The 13,341-nt window shown below is 41.2% G+C and overlaps 1 protein-coding gene across 1 annotated transcript; it reads right to left on the bottom strand.

The window, feature by feature from the left end:
- Positions 1-2,540: 2,540 nt before the first annotated feature.
- Positions 2,541-12,672, bottom strand: LOC110216801 (THO complex subunit 3-like). Its single transcript, XM_020998793.2, has 6 exons — positions 12,309-12,672; positions 11,364-11,520; positions 9,803-10,007; positions 5,700-5,861; positions 5,306-5,406; positions 2,541-3,850 (listed from the first exon to the last, which is right to left on the bottom strand). Exons 1-6 carry the CDS (start codon positions 12,573-12,575, stop codon positions 3,687-3,689), a joined length of 1,056 nt encoding a protein of 351 aa, XP_020854452.1. The 5' UTR covers positions 12,576-12,672; the 3' UTR covers positions 2,541-3,686.
- Between the last annotated feature and the right edge of the window lie 669 nt (positions 12,673-13,341).

The raw sequence follows: 13,341 nt of genomic DNA, 5'->3' as shown, positions 1-13,341 counted from the left end.
AAAACCCCACGGGCAGAGGTCCACAGGGTCACAAAGAGTCTGACACAACTGAACAACTTTCTTTGGGGTTTTTCAAATCAACTAGAAAGGCTGATAACCCAAAAGGTTCCTAGTAAAGTGCAAAATCACATGGACCTGGCAAATTTCTTTGGGGTACTCACTATACATGTAAGGAATGACTATGCTGGCAGCATAAATGCTCAGGTCAATTTGCTACAAGAGAATCCACTCTTCAAGTAGCATGACATGACTTAAGTGAATCCCCTCATAAATAGCCCTATTTTTCTATGGCATGAAGGACTACAAAGCACTTTCCTCACCATACCTCTATAATACGGGTAGAGAAACAATGATCACTCCCATTTTAAAACCAAGGAAATCTGTGCTCACAAAAAGAAATAATTTGCTCAAGATCACACAAGTTGACAGGAGCAGAGCCAGGATCAAAAACTAAGGTGTGTAAATTTTAGGACTCTCAATTCAGTGGTCTTTCCACATAGTGGTCATAAGGCAGTGTAGTGCAGTGGCAAGAACACTGACCTGTGAGTCTCAAGACCCAGATTCTAGTTTCCATTTTGCTACTAACTAGCTGTGTGATAGTGTTTCCTCTACTTCACCTGGTTTCCTCATTTGTTAATTATGAGTAAAAGCTACTCCCTCTGCCTGCCCTAACAGGACTCAGGAATCATGGATGTGAAAAGTGTTGTGAAACCCACAAAGAGCAAGCATAAGGCAAAGCTGCTCATATGAAGCAGAAGACAGCACTTGAGGGGGAGTCAAAAGACTTGAGGCTCCAATCCTGCCTCAGCCAACAATGAGACCCCATCACCAGGAGCAAGTCACAACCTAAGCCTGTTACCCCTCATCCATCAAAGTGAGGAAGATCAAATAGATAAATCTCAGCTAGGATCCTCATTCAAGGATTCTAATTCCTGGCCCTGCCTCTCACTAACCCGCTGTGAGCATGGGTAAATTACTGAGCTTTTCTCCAAGCCTGGAAGAATAAGATAATTTTACAGTCTGATAGGAACTCAGCAGCCATCTAGTCAAGCCTACATGCCCCCAAAATTTTCATAATACACTTGTATTTGTCAAATCTAAATTTGCCATGAGATCACAGGAACACACATTCAGAAGTGGAAAGGACCTCAGGGCCTAACTTCATTTTATAAGAGGAAAACTGAGGTCCAGGGTGGTAAAAGGACATGTCAAAGGTCACACAAATTGTAAGTGGCAGAGAGCTATTTTGAATCCAAGCCCTGACTCCAAATTCATCATTCTTTCCAATGTACAATTCTGCCACTCAAGAGGAAGGAGTACAGGGGGAGTAAGAGAGGGTCTGTTCCTCATTTCATCTTCTGAGGCCAAATGAAACAAGTTCAATCTTTTACATAAAAGCCACTTATATGCTTAAGACAGCTATTGCAACCTTGTAGCACCACCCACAAAATCATCCCTTAAATATTCTCTCCAAGCTAAATCTCCTACAGTACCTTTACCCAGCCCTCATACAGCAGGGACCAGCCTGGGTGCCCTCCTCTACATCCTTTTCAGCCACAACTTTTACCACTCTTATCACGCCCAGAACTGAACACAATATTTAAAATGTGATCTGAACAGGGCAGAGAATCTGAGTACTTGGAGTGTAATCCAGACTTTATTACTGACGGCCTCCGATTGCTTCTCAATGCAACTCAAAATATGTTAGCTTTTCTAGCTGCCATGTCACCCTCCTGATTCACTGAATTAAATGCCCCACATTTTTTTCAAACTTCTAACCATGATTCTCCTGTCTTGTACTTATAAAATTGATTTTTATTCCAAGTGTAAGACTTCACATTTATCATTTTTAAATTTCATCTTTAAGAGTCATTTCACAATTCTTGCCCATCAACATCTTTTTGAGTCCAAGATTACTTTTCCAACTTTGTGTCATCTACCAATCTGATAAATATGTCATCTATACCTCTAACTCACTGACAATATTAAGAAAAGTGGACATCTCCTTTCATTCTTTTGCAGAGGTGGGGAGCCCGAGGTGGATCCACAGGTGGGAAATAACAATTATACCAGATCTTTTCAATGTGTTGATCACTTCTCTGGGTTTTTTTCCCTTTTTTTTCTTTTTAACTCCTTTTTCTAAATCCTAGGTGGCTCTCTATTAGAGGAAAGGGGGAGGATATCAAGGAAAATCTACATGATGTAGAAACGAATTATATCAATAAATTTCTTTTTTTTAAGTGCAGAACCAAAAATAGATCCCCAGGGTACTCCACTAGGAACCTCCTGGCCAGGTTGAAATAAACTCACACTGTAAAGAAAACAATCTTCATCCTTCACAGCACTTTGAAAACTTTCATTAAAGAAATATGAACCAATATTATCATAAGGTAGCAAATGATAACTTAAAAGATCACTGATCAGGTTCAGCTTCTCAGAGAGGTTCAAATTAGAATTCAAAGTGGTAAAGAGCAAAGTTACCCATAATTATATCTACCCATTTCTGACAGATAAAGAAAACACAAAAGTCCAATACCATCTTACTAAAATGTAAGAACGCCCAAAAATTTAACTTTTATTAAAAGCTGAAATAATCAAAATTACTCTTAAAAAATACTTTCCCCAAAATGTTACATCCCTTTTCACCACCCTGGTCCCACAAGAAGAATGAGTATGAGCAGAGAAGCGCTTTCAAGACACACGTCACATATGGGGATACCCAAATGAGGTAGCAACTTGGATCCTGAAATCATGCCCTACAATCACTCTGGCAGAAATACCTACTTCACTAGCTGTGTGACCCCTGGGCAAACTACTTAGCCTCTCTATGCCACAGCTAAATCATCAGTAAAATGAGGATAACAACCTCTCCATCCACCCTTTAGGGTTACTTTGAATAAAGTATTTTGTAAACCAAGTGCTATAAAAAATGGTCACAGGAATTTAGAAGTCATCTCATCTAATCCAAACCCCTTCTCTTTACAAAGCAGGGAGCTATTATTGTCAGGAGTGTGGTACTAAGGCACCAGTGTTTCTTTTTCATCTCTCTTCAAGATGAAGTTACTGATATGGGCATGCAATCTTTGATCAAGAAGTGAGGCTGTCACCTCTTAAGACCAACACGAAATGTAGCTTTACAACATCTTTTCAAAATTAAAGGCAATACAAAAAAAGGAAGAAATTGGTCAGACTATTCAGCTACCTGTAGAAACTCCTACGATTCTGAAGTACATAGGACAATCCCCTGAGAAAGGAAGATAATAGGATTTAATCATCTAAATCCCTCATTTTAAAAATGAGAAAACTTACACGCAGAGAGACAAAGTTCTAAGTAGTAGCAGAACTAAACTGTGAATACAGGCCTCCTATCTCAAATCCAGTCTTCTTTCCACTGCTCTGACTCTAAATGCAGTGCTCATTGCATTAACAGATTACTACAATGGAAACTCTACTACACCACGACTCCCACAAAAATACTGACAGATATGCTATTATATTCAAATGGATGGACACAGAAACAACTTTCCTTTTCTACTGGGATGTTTGGGGCTGGGGGAGAATGTACTCCAAGAGAAACAGACCAAATAAACTAGACAAAATGATGCCTGACTTTCCCAGGCCTTTATCCCAGCCTCTCTTCTGAATCAGTACACTTCCCTCTGCATACTGGACACTCCAATCTCCTTTTAAGAGTCATTAGGAAGCCCAAATAACTTCACAGTCCCTGCTTCCCGGCTGCTGTCATATTTGCCATCTTTGTCATCACAAGCAAATGCCAAAAGAGGTCTTTTCGGATGCCAGGCCACCGTGAATGTTGGGGACTCACACTGCACCTCCCAGAGCTTATCACCTACAATCAACATACACAGAAAGAAAAAGTCAGATACATTCACATACACATTGATTAGAAATAAATTTTACATTTCTTTACCACTTTTAAGACCTAAAAAGAACTTCTTTACAATCACTCTGTGAGCTAAGTAATATGTAAGGATTATCCTCATTTTAAAGGTGAAAAAACTAAAGCTCAGAGAGGTGAAAACCACTTGCCCAAGGTCACAGAGCTAGGAAACACCATAGTTAGGATCTAAACTCAAGTCTTCTGGCAAAATTCATTACTCTTTCCACTCCACCCCACTGTTTCCAAAATATAGGCTGGACTAGGTGATTCTGAGGGTGTTATTCCATTAACAAAAAATTGCAAGAAAAAACAAGATGTGATAGAAGGTAAGTTTTCTCTCCTTTGAAACATAAGTGCACCAAAAAAAAAAACTGAGAAACCAAAATCCTTTCAAATAAATTTTGACAATATTTAAAGGATTGTGATTTTCTAGCAAAGGGCAACAAGAGTCAATAAAAACCCACATATTAAGGCCTTATGGCTTAGGAAATGTTTTCCACATAATTCTATGAAGTAGGTAGTACATGTAACATTCCTCATTTTGCAGATGAGAAATCTGACAAGCTGATCTGCACATCAGAAAGGGATAACTTTCATTTTGGGTTTTTACCCAGATCCAAAATCTGTATGAAGAAAATCTTCCTTTCAGTGTTTTTTAGCCATCCCCTTAAATTAAGATGAATCAAGGTGTATACAGTCAAGGTGCCTCAAACTATTCCTCAATTTGACTTCTCCAGATGCACTTCAAGTCCCTTTCTCTCTCCAGATAGAACACTAAATTAGGACGAATTTTAAGCTAGTGGCTATTCATCACTTCATTAGCATTTCAAAGGGTTGTCAAACTGCTTTACTCAAACTTCTTTTCTGATATCTATGATTAAGGGTTTTGTCATCCTACAGAAGAATTCTACATTTGCATATCTATCAATAGTACTCTAAAATGGTGTCAAAGGTAACCTTATAAAATCTTTTATCTAAAAATATTGAACATTTTCAGGCTTTAGAAGAAGTGAAAGGCAGCTACAAATTAAGGAAGCTTTTATGATAGATACAAAATGCAACTCTAAACATAAATGGACACAATCTACCTCCCCACAACCACACAACTGTTCTTATGAAACGCAAAACTATTGGGGTGGAAGGATGTTTAGATAACACAGCTCACTCAGAAAGTGATTCTTGGGTTCTTGACTTTAGAAAACCCTTCTGTGTCAGCTCTGCCACTTACTACTTGTCATACCTTGGACAAGTTATTTCAAATCAATTTTATTATCTGTGAAAATGAAAGCTAGAACAGAGACCTAAGGTCTTTTCCAGCTGTACTTTCTGCAATTCTGTGAAATGGGTTTATTAAGCACGTATCACTAGACATGGTGGTAATCTCCTTACATGGAAATTTTTTACCTGTCTCTACTTCAGCAATGTCAATAAAGTGATCTTCAGATGCCGATGCCAGCATCTTCCCATCATGGCTAAAGCTGAGGGTTCTCACTGGCCAATCCAATCTGTAGCATAGGGAGAAAGTAGGATTAAATAACTCATGATTAAATAAAATTCTTTTATGTATAACACACATATGTATGACTGGAAAAGGAAATGGGCTAGTCCCACAATACGAATAGATGGACAGCCTGAGTGCCGAGTTGATATCCACAAAATATTATGCACATTATATAGAACCAAAAAGCCTCCAGCACACTGTGTGAACCTCATCTGAGAAATGTAGAGAACAAAGGAGAATAGCACAAAGGAGGCACAGATAGGCAGAAGAGATGAATGGCCAGGAAGTGCTACTGACCTGGAAAAACATCTCACACACACTAATTCATCAACATCCCAAAGGCTAACCAGTGCATCAGCACTTCCTGTGGCAAAGTACTTCCCCATGGGGTCAAATTTGATACAGATGCAATTGGAGGGATGGGCATTGATGGACTGCACAGGCTTCAGCTCAGGATAGCTAGGAAGAAAAAACACAAAACAAGGCTCATGGATCATCTATCCACATACTCAAAATGCAACCCCATGACACCCTGGAATCTCCATTATTGGCAAAGGCATTAAACTGGGAGTTGACACAAATTCTAACTGACTGTAGGGAAACCTGACCAATTACATTTGGTCTTTCTGATCTACATTTTCCTCACCTGTGACATTAAGGGATAACATTCATAGTACCTATCCTTTTTACCCCTCCCATGACTGGAATCTGTTCCCTCTTCACCTCTTACCTCTTAGAATCCCCTCTGGCACGTAGTAAGTACTTCATAAATACTTTTCCCTCTCAAAGCTTATTTCAGCATCGCCTGCTATATGAAGATGCTCCTCATTCCTCCAGCTACTAGCGCCTTTCTTCCCCCCTCCACAATTAACTTGAACTGATTTTTGTATATTATTTACACGTACATGTTGTCTCTGCAACAAAATGCACAGTAACCTCTTTGAAGGCAGCAATTATTTCATCCCCGTCTTTTTTCATCCCCAGGGCCCAGTACATATTACCTACTTAATAAATGCTTCTTGACTGATTACCTTCTCCTAGGATTGTTTTAAGGAAAGCATTTTTTAAACTTATAAAGCGGTTTTACAAACATGAGATCAAAGTGACTTTTCCCTTCCTCACATTTTTCTCAGTATACTTTGTTTCCATCTATCATTAAACCTCATCACATTCTATTTAATATCACACTTTATAAATATCTCATTTTATCTTCACAACCACCCCAGGAAGGAGGTACATCATTGTCCTCATTTTGTAAATGAGGAAACTGAGGCTAAGAAAGGTTAATCGACTTTCCTAAGGTCACAAAGCTAGCATCTGAGACAAAATTTGAACTCAGGTTCTCCTGACTCCAGATCCAGCTCTTTTCACTGTACCACCTCGTTTCCTCAATTGATGCCACTAATATAATTCAAGCAAGAGAAAACAAAGACCTGAACTATGGTGGTGTAAGTGAAAGGCAAGGAAATTACAATACATCTATGCTGGTCTACTTGCTGTTCCTTGACCATGATACCCCATCTACCAGCTCCCTTCTCTTGCCCTGGGTCTCCCCATAACTGGAAAACTCAACCTCCACCTGTTGGTTTCTCTGGTTTCTTTCATGACTCAACTAATTCCACTTTCTGCAGGAAGCCTTTCCCACTCCCTCCAGCTGCTAGTGCCTTCCTTGCCCTCTCAGAATGCCTTTCATCTCTTCTATAGATCTAACAGGTAATAATTTACTTCTTTCTCCTCATTACAAAGTAAGGTCCTTGAGGGCTATTTTTGCCTTTCTTTGTATCTCCAGCACTTAGCATAGTGCTTAGCACGTGATAAGCACCTTATAAATGCTTATTGACTGAGAATTTAAGCTCCTCAAATACCTGCAGGAAAATGAATAGAAAATGAATCCTCAAAATTATAATGGCCAAGCCTGGCCCCAAAGAAGAAATAGGAGAAAGCACTTCCTCTCTACTTCTTTGTAGAGGTGGGGAACTATGGGTATGGTTCACTTTATATAATGTTGGCATTTTCAATGTGTTGGTTAGTTTTGCTGAACTTTTTTCTCCTTTTTTATTTTTCATTATAAGGGGTAATTCTTTAGGAGGGGAAGAGGGAATAGAGTTGGTGAGGTAAATAAATCAGGTTGCAATAAAAATATAATTTTAAAAATTCAAAGCTTGTCAGATTGAAGTAGATAATGAGTGCAAAAGACTTTATGAATGTCAAAGCAACAGAACTTGGAAACGCATGAGTGGAAGGAAGAGAAGGAGAGAAAAAGATGAAAAGCAGGGTAGACAATCAAGGAAGGATCCTAGGTTGTGAAACTAAGTGACTGAGAGGACAGTGGTGCTCTCAAGACCCACGGGGAAATACAAGATGCAGCATCATAGAATACAAAAGTTAAAAGAGATTTCAGCATGGTACAGTAAAAGCAGCACTGGATTTGAAGTCAAAATACTTGGGTTCAAATGCTATATCTGCTACCCATTACCTGTGCTACTTTGAGCAAGTCGTTTAACTTCTCTGGGCCTGTTTCCTTGTCTGTAAAATAAAAGGATTAGATCCCTTCCAGCTCTAAATATATCATCCTAAATGGAGTGAAACCCCTCATTTAACAAAAGAGGAAACCAAACACCATGGAGGGAAGTGACCTGCTCAAGCTATCATTGCTAGTGTTAGATCCTTCTCTTTGCTTCTTCTACCTGTCAATAGGGAGTATGCCCTACTCTTCATTCAAAAAAGAATGATAGGGGGCAGCTAGATGGTGAAGTGGATAGAGCAATGGCCCTGAAATCAGGAGGACCTGAGTTCAAATCCGGCCTCAGACCAAACGCTTGACACTTACTAGCTGTGGGACCCTGGGCAAGTCACTTAACCCCCAACTGCCTAAAAAAAAAAACAAAGAGAATGATAAATGTACCTATCACCACAGCCACATCTCTACCTACTTTGTTTCCCTGAAATTCACCTGGCATTTGGTTTATACTCCTTTTATGCTATCAACATGAAGTTATCTCTCCTTCCTCTCTGACCCTAAAGCACACTTTGTATCATTCACATGCCACTTACATTATGATTGTGCTGATGTCTTATTTAACCTCCTAGACTCCAACTCCCTGAGAAGAAGGATCAGTACTTATTTCATACATTATCCTTCTCAAAACCTAGTGCAGTACAATTTACACAATAAACTCTCAAATGTTTAATGAAGAAGAATAATTCCATGGCCTAGTAGACTGAGCAATGGAGTTGGGAATCACAAGCTAGATTCAAGATGAGACTCATTCACTTAGATACTATGTGACCCTGCATCATTCTGAACTTTTTTACACATGTCAAATTAATATACATGTCAAATTACGGGTGATAAGGCTGGCATTAGGCCTACCGCACAGGGTTACTTTAAGAAAAGTATTTCAGGCCTCAGACACTTGAAACTTCTTAGCTGTGTGACCCTGGGCAAGTCACTTAACCCCAACTGTCTCACCCCCCAAAAAAAGTATTTTACAAACCATAAAGTACTATATAAATCTAAGTTATGATAATAAGTGAGAATGTCTTCATGTTATGAATTCTAAAAAACACAACCAAAATGCAAGATACAAAACGAAAAGGAATAAATCCCTTCATTTCCCAGAGGAAGAAACTGACACATTACTGAATTGGTCTAGTGAACTGCCCAAGGGGAACAACTTTTAACTAGGCAGAGTTGGGATTCAAATCCAAGTCATCAGAATCTAAATTTAGTACTCTTTCAACTGCTCTTACTACTTACTCTATGCTGCCTTCTCTCTATAAGTCTGCAAATGAGTCACTTTGACAAACATATTCCCTCCTCAAGTAATGACTGTTTTAATGAAACCCATGATAGCAAGTAGAGTTAAAATAGTACTCATCTCATCTAATGATTGTAGAAATTTGTATTTTCTAGTTCAGCACCCAATGTTCAGCAACATGGTATAATAGAAAAAGCACTGGGTACGAATCCCTGGTTCAACTACTAAGCAACAGTGGGACCTAGAGCAAATCACTTCTGTAAGTGTCCTCATCCATAAAATGAGGAAGTTAGACTACATGATTTCCAGAGTCCCTTTCCCACCTCTGACATCCTATGTTCTAATCTAAGTAAATTCAAGGAATTTGAGATTAGATAGCTAAAATGGGAGCTGGGAAAGACTAGCATCAAAGTAGCATAAGCAAAAGTAATCATAGGAACAAAAACATGAGGTTAAAAATCAGTACAAAACAAGTAAGAGGAAAACACAAACCCAACCAGCACACCTTAACTGTGACTTGATTAAGCAACCCAATAACACAGTCTAGGTTCTCAAGTCCCTTCCTGCTCTCACTTTCTATAAGTCTGTAGCAGCCATAAATAGAAGAGAAATTTCCCTGAGCTGGGTGATACCCATTACCTGAGAATGTTGATACAACCATTGCCATTTGTCAGGAAGAACATATTATTATCATTATTCCAGGAGATTTCATTTACTTCAAATTTAAATTGCTCCTCTGCTTTTGAACGGTGGGTTTTAGCATCAATGAAAGTCACCACATCATCTTTATTGCCCACAGCAATGGTCTGCCCATCAGGACTCCAGCAGATGTTAATATTCTCCCCTAGGAAAGAAAAAAAATAAGCAAACTACTTGACCAAGATCCACCAAATAAACTGTCTCAGCAACAGCTGTAATGCAGTAGAAAGGACGCAGGACAAAAGGCTGAAAGACATGGGTTCAAAAATCAATTTTATTTACTAGCTGTGTGTCCTTAGGCACATCACAACCTCCAAGATTCAGTCAACAAAATTAAAACAGTAATCTTTGCACTATCACATCTAAGGTTTATTGTGAAGGTAATCCCTAAAGCGCTACATAAATGCAAGTTGGGTTATTTTACTAATAATACAAGTTAAAACTTTTCTTTGAATACTGCATTAAGTAGTAAGGAGGAACATATATAAACTGCTAAATACTAAATCCTAAAATCCTAAAATTAATGCTAAAGCTAAATCCAATGACCTCTTATATCAAATATGTCACTTCAAACATCATTTCTATGGTGATTTAAGGTTTACAAAGCACTTTCTTCCCAACAAACTTGTAAGGGAGATGGGGATAAGGACTGGACCCAGAATTTCATTGGTACAGGTAACATGGTGGGAAGGAGAGTAAAGAGGGGTGAACAGACTTCCTCTACAAATATAGGTCAGCATCTCCTCTGCAACTTACTGTCTTAAGACAGCTGCCTAAAGCAGGTGTCAAATCCTTTACCCAACCAGAATAAAATGTAACTGAGAAAAGTTTAACAAAATAAAAAAAATACATGTATGATTTCCTAAATCAATATGGCACCTGCAGGGACTCCATTTGAGTTTGATATGATGTGCCTCTAGCACTGATAAGCTAAGTGACTTGTCCCAGGTGACATAGCCATATGTCTCAGACGGCATGTTTGAACTCCAGTCTTTCTGGCTTCCACGATGCATTTTCTAAAGTAGATTGTGTAAGTATTGTTCTCATTTTACATATGAGAAAACTGAGGCCCAGAAAGTTCAAATAATTTATCTAAAGTTACCAGGCAGTAAGCAACAGACCTGGAATTCCAGCCCAAGTTGTGTGACATCTAAATTCAGTGCTCCTACCACTACACCAGTAGACACATAGACAGATATGGATGGATGCACAGGCAGAAAAAAATGCTTTGAGCTATCACTTCTGTGAATAATTTGCATGAAAATGTTAGCTCCCGTTTCTATACTGTTTCACTGAAAAACATGTGAAGTTGGAGTGAAAAGGACTATCACAATTTTAGTGAAAGGGAACCAAGACTCAGAGGTGAACTTCCATTCTCCAGGCGACTCAGCTGTTAAATGTCAAAACTGGGACTTTACCCTATGTCTTCTAGTCCAGTTTCCACATACCACTATGGACTACAGTACAGCACAAGAATCCCTTCCTCCCTCTTGAGAATCACCTTTAGTGTTCACAGTGGCGATGCATTTTGTAGTTCTAACATCCCAGATGCGAATAGTTTTGTCCCCAGATGCAGTAACAAAGAGGTCTGGATTACTCGGATGCCAACAAAGCTGATCCACGCTGTCCCCATGCCCTCGGTAGTTATTTTCTTTTACCTAAAACGAGGGTGGCATCCGTTAACTCAAACACGTAGATATACTTCCGTGGGCCACTGGGGAATCTTGGGAGTTGGAATAGCCACCACAATAACGCACAGCACTTCCAAAGATGCCCCCATCACTTCCTCCTCAACCCCTGTCCTCCACAAAGCCTAGTCACATTGCTTCTTTCAGCTCCTGTCCCCCCTCTAATCTTCCAAGTCCTTTATCCCCTCACCCTAAAATCTCAAATCCCTACTATTCTCCAGCCCCTGACATTTTCCCTTCTCCTCCATCCTCTGGGTAAACCCCCCCCCATCACTTTTCAATTCCCTAAATCCCCAGATGTTTCAATTCAGCTCAAAACAATATTTATTAACCACCTACTACAGCATCAGGTATTTGGGATAACAATGAAAATTACAAAAACAAAAGAAAAGGTCACTGCCCTCAAATTTATATGGGGAGGAGAGGGGAGGGTCCAAGTACAAGCTCACAAACAAATAAGTACAATTTGTTAAGAACAGAGCAATAATAACGGAGAAGGAGACGGGGGAAGTGGCACAAGACAAGCTTTGTGTGTGAGGTGAAACCTGCCCAGAACCTAAATGTAACAGCAGGGGGGAGGGGAGACAGCTGGTGCAAAGGCGCGGTGGTGAGAGATGGCACGTCGTCGTGTACAGGAAAAATCAGGCCACGTCGGCCTTCCAGGGTTCGCGCTCTCTCCTGCTCCTGCCTCCCCAGACCAGGAGATCCTTACGCCCCCCAACTCCGGACTCCAGCCTCCCCCCCGGGGCTGAGCGCACCAGCCGGTCCTTCTCCAGCAAGAAGACGCTGGCCGTCTTGTCGAAGGAGCCCGAGGCCAGGCGGCGCCCGTCACAGCTCCAGGCCACCGAGTGCACCTTGGCGCTGTGCGCCGGGAACTCGCGAGTCTTGCTGTGGCTCCGAAACAGCTCCTGCATCCCGGCCACATAGTGGAACGGGCCCCCAGCCGAGCTACCCCACGGCCCGGGCCCCCCAACAGCGCCCAGCCCCAGCGCAGAGCTCCCCGCCAGGGTCGAGGCGCTCGCCATCCCGCGCACACACAGCCGAGCCACGAGCGCAGGACAGCAAGCACCAACCGCCACCCGAGCCCTGCAGTGGAGGATGGGGCGGACACGCGCAGGCGCACTTCCTCCGCCCAACGGACCACGCGGGGAGAAGCAAGGAGGCGGGGGCCTCCTGCCGGACAAGCGCAAGCGCACTCATCCCGCCCAACTACCCGTTAGGAAGCGGCGAGGAACCGCCGCGGGGAGAAATGCGCAAGCGCACGCATCCAGGGAGGGGCGCCGATTCCGGAAGCTTCGGGAACCAAGTGGCGCAAGCGCACTCCCACCACCCCAGTCTCTTGTGGAGAGTGTAAAGGGTTTAAAAACTACAAATCTCAGCCTTCAGAGTGCTGTCTCCTATGACCCTTCTTTGATATCCTTCTGGATCTCCTCGAGTCCTGCTTCTGATAGTCTCAACTTTTCCCTGCTGTCTTGTAGTCTGCTTGTACCTTAGCTAAGCAGGAGCGAATAGCCTAGAAACATCCTGGAAACCAAAGAGCATTGATTGCGCTTGGCAGACGCAGACCCTGCGGAAAGAGGCTGTGAACGTGGGGCGGGCGGAAATAGCGGGTTGCGGGGAAGCCAGAAAGTAGTGCAGGTGAACGCGGAAGATAGGGAAATTGAGAGTGACCTTTAATGGCTGCTTTCTAGGCATATTAATAAAAAACAAATAAAATAATAATAGGTAACATTTGCATAGCACTTGAAGGCTTGCAAAGTGCTTTACAGATATTTAGTTGGACTCTCCCCA

Source organism: Phascolarctos cinereus, unplaced genomic scaffold (genome assembly GCF_003287225.1).
Source record: "Phascolarctos cinereus isolate Bilbo 61053 unplaced genomic scaffold, phaCin_HiC Scaffold_2;HRSCAF=192, whole genome shotgun sequence".
Lineage (NCBI taxonomy): Eukaryota > Metazoa > Chordata > Mammalia > Diprotodontia > Phascolarctidae > Phascolarctos > Phascolarctos cinereus.
The sequence above is the reverse complement of the archived record's forward strand: the minus strand, read 5'-3'. Positions and strand labels throughout refer to the sequence as shown.

Coding starts and splice junctions, on each gene's coding strand:
- LOC110216801 (XM_020998793.2), bottom strand. CDS start 12,575: ATGGCGAGCGCCTCGACCCTGGCGGGGAGCTCTGCGCTGGGGCTGGGC. Junction 10,008..11,363: donor CGCCACTGTGAACACTAAAG/GTGATTCTCAAG, acceptor TTTCTTTCCTAG/GGGAGAATATTAACATCTGC. Junction 5,862..9,802: donor GGTTGTATCAACATTCTCAG/GTAATGGGTATC, acceptor TTTTCTTCCTAG/CTATCCTGAGCTGAAGCCTG.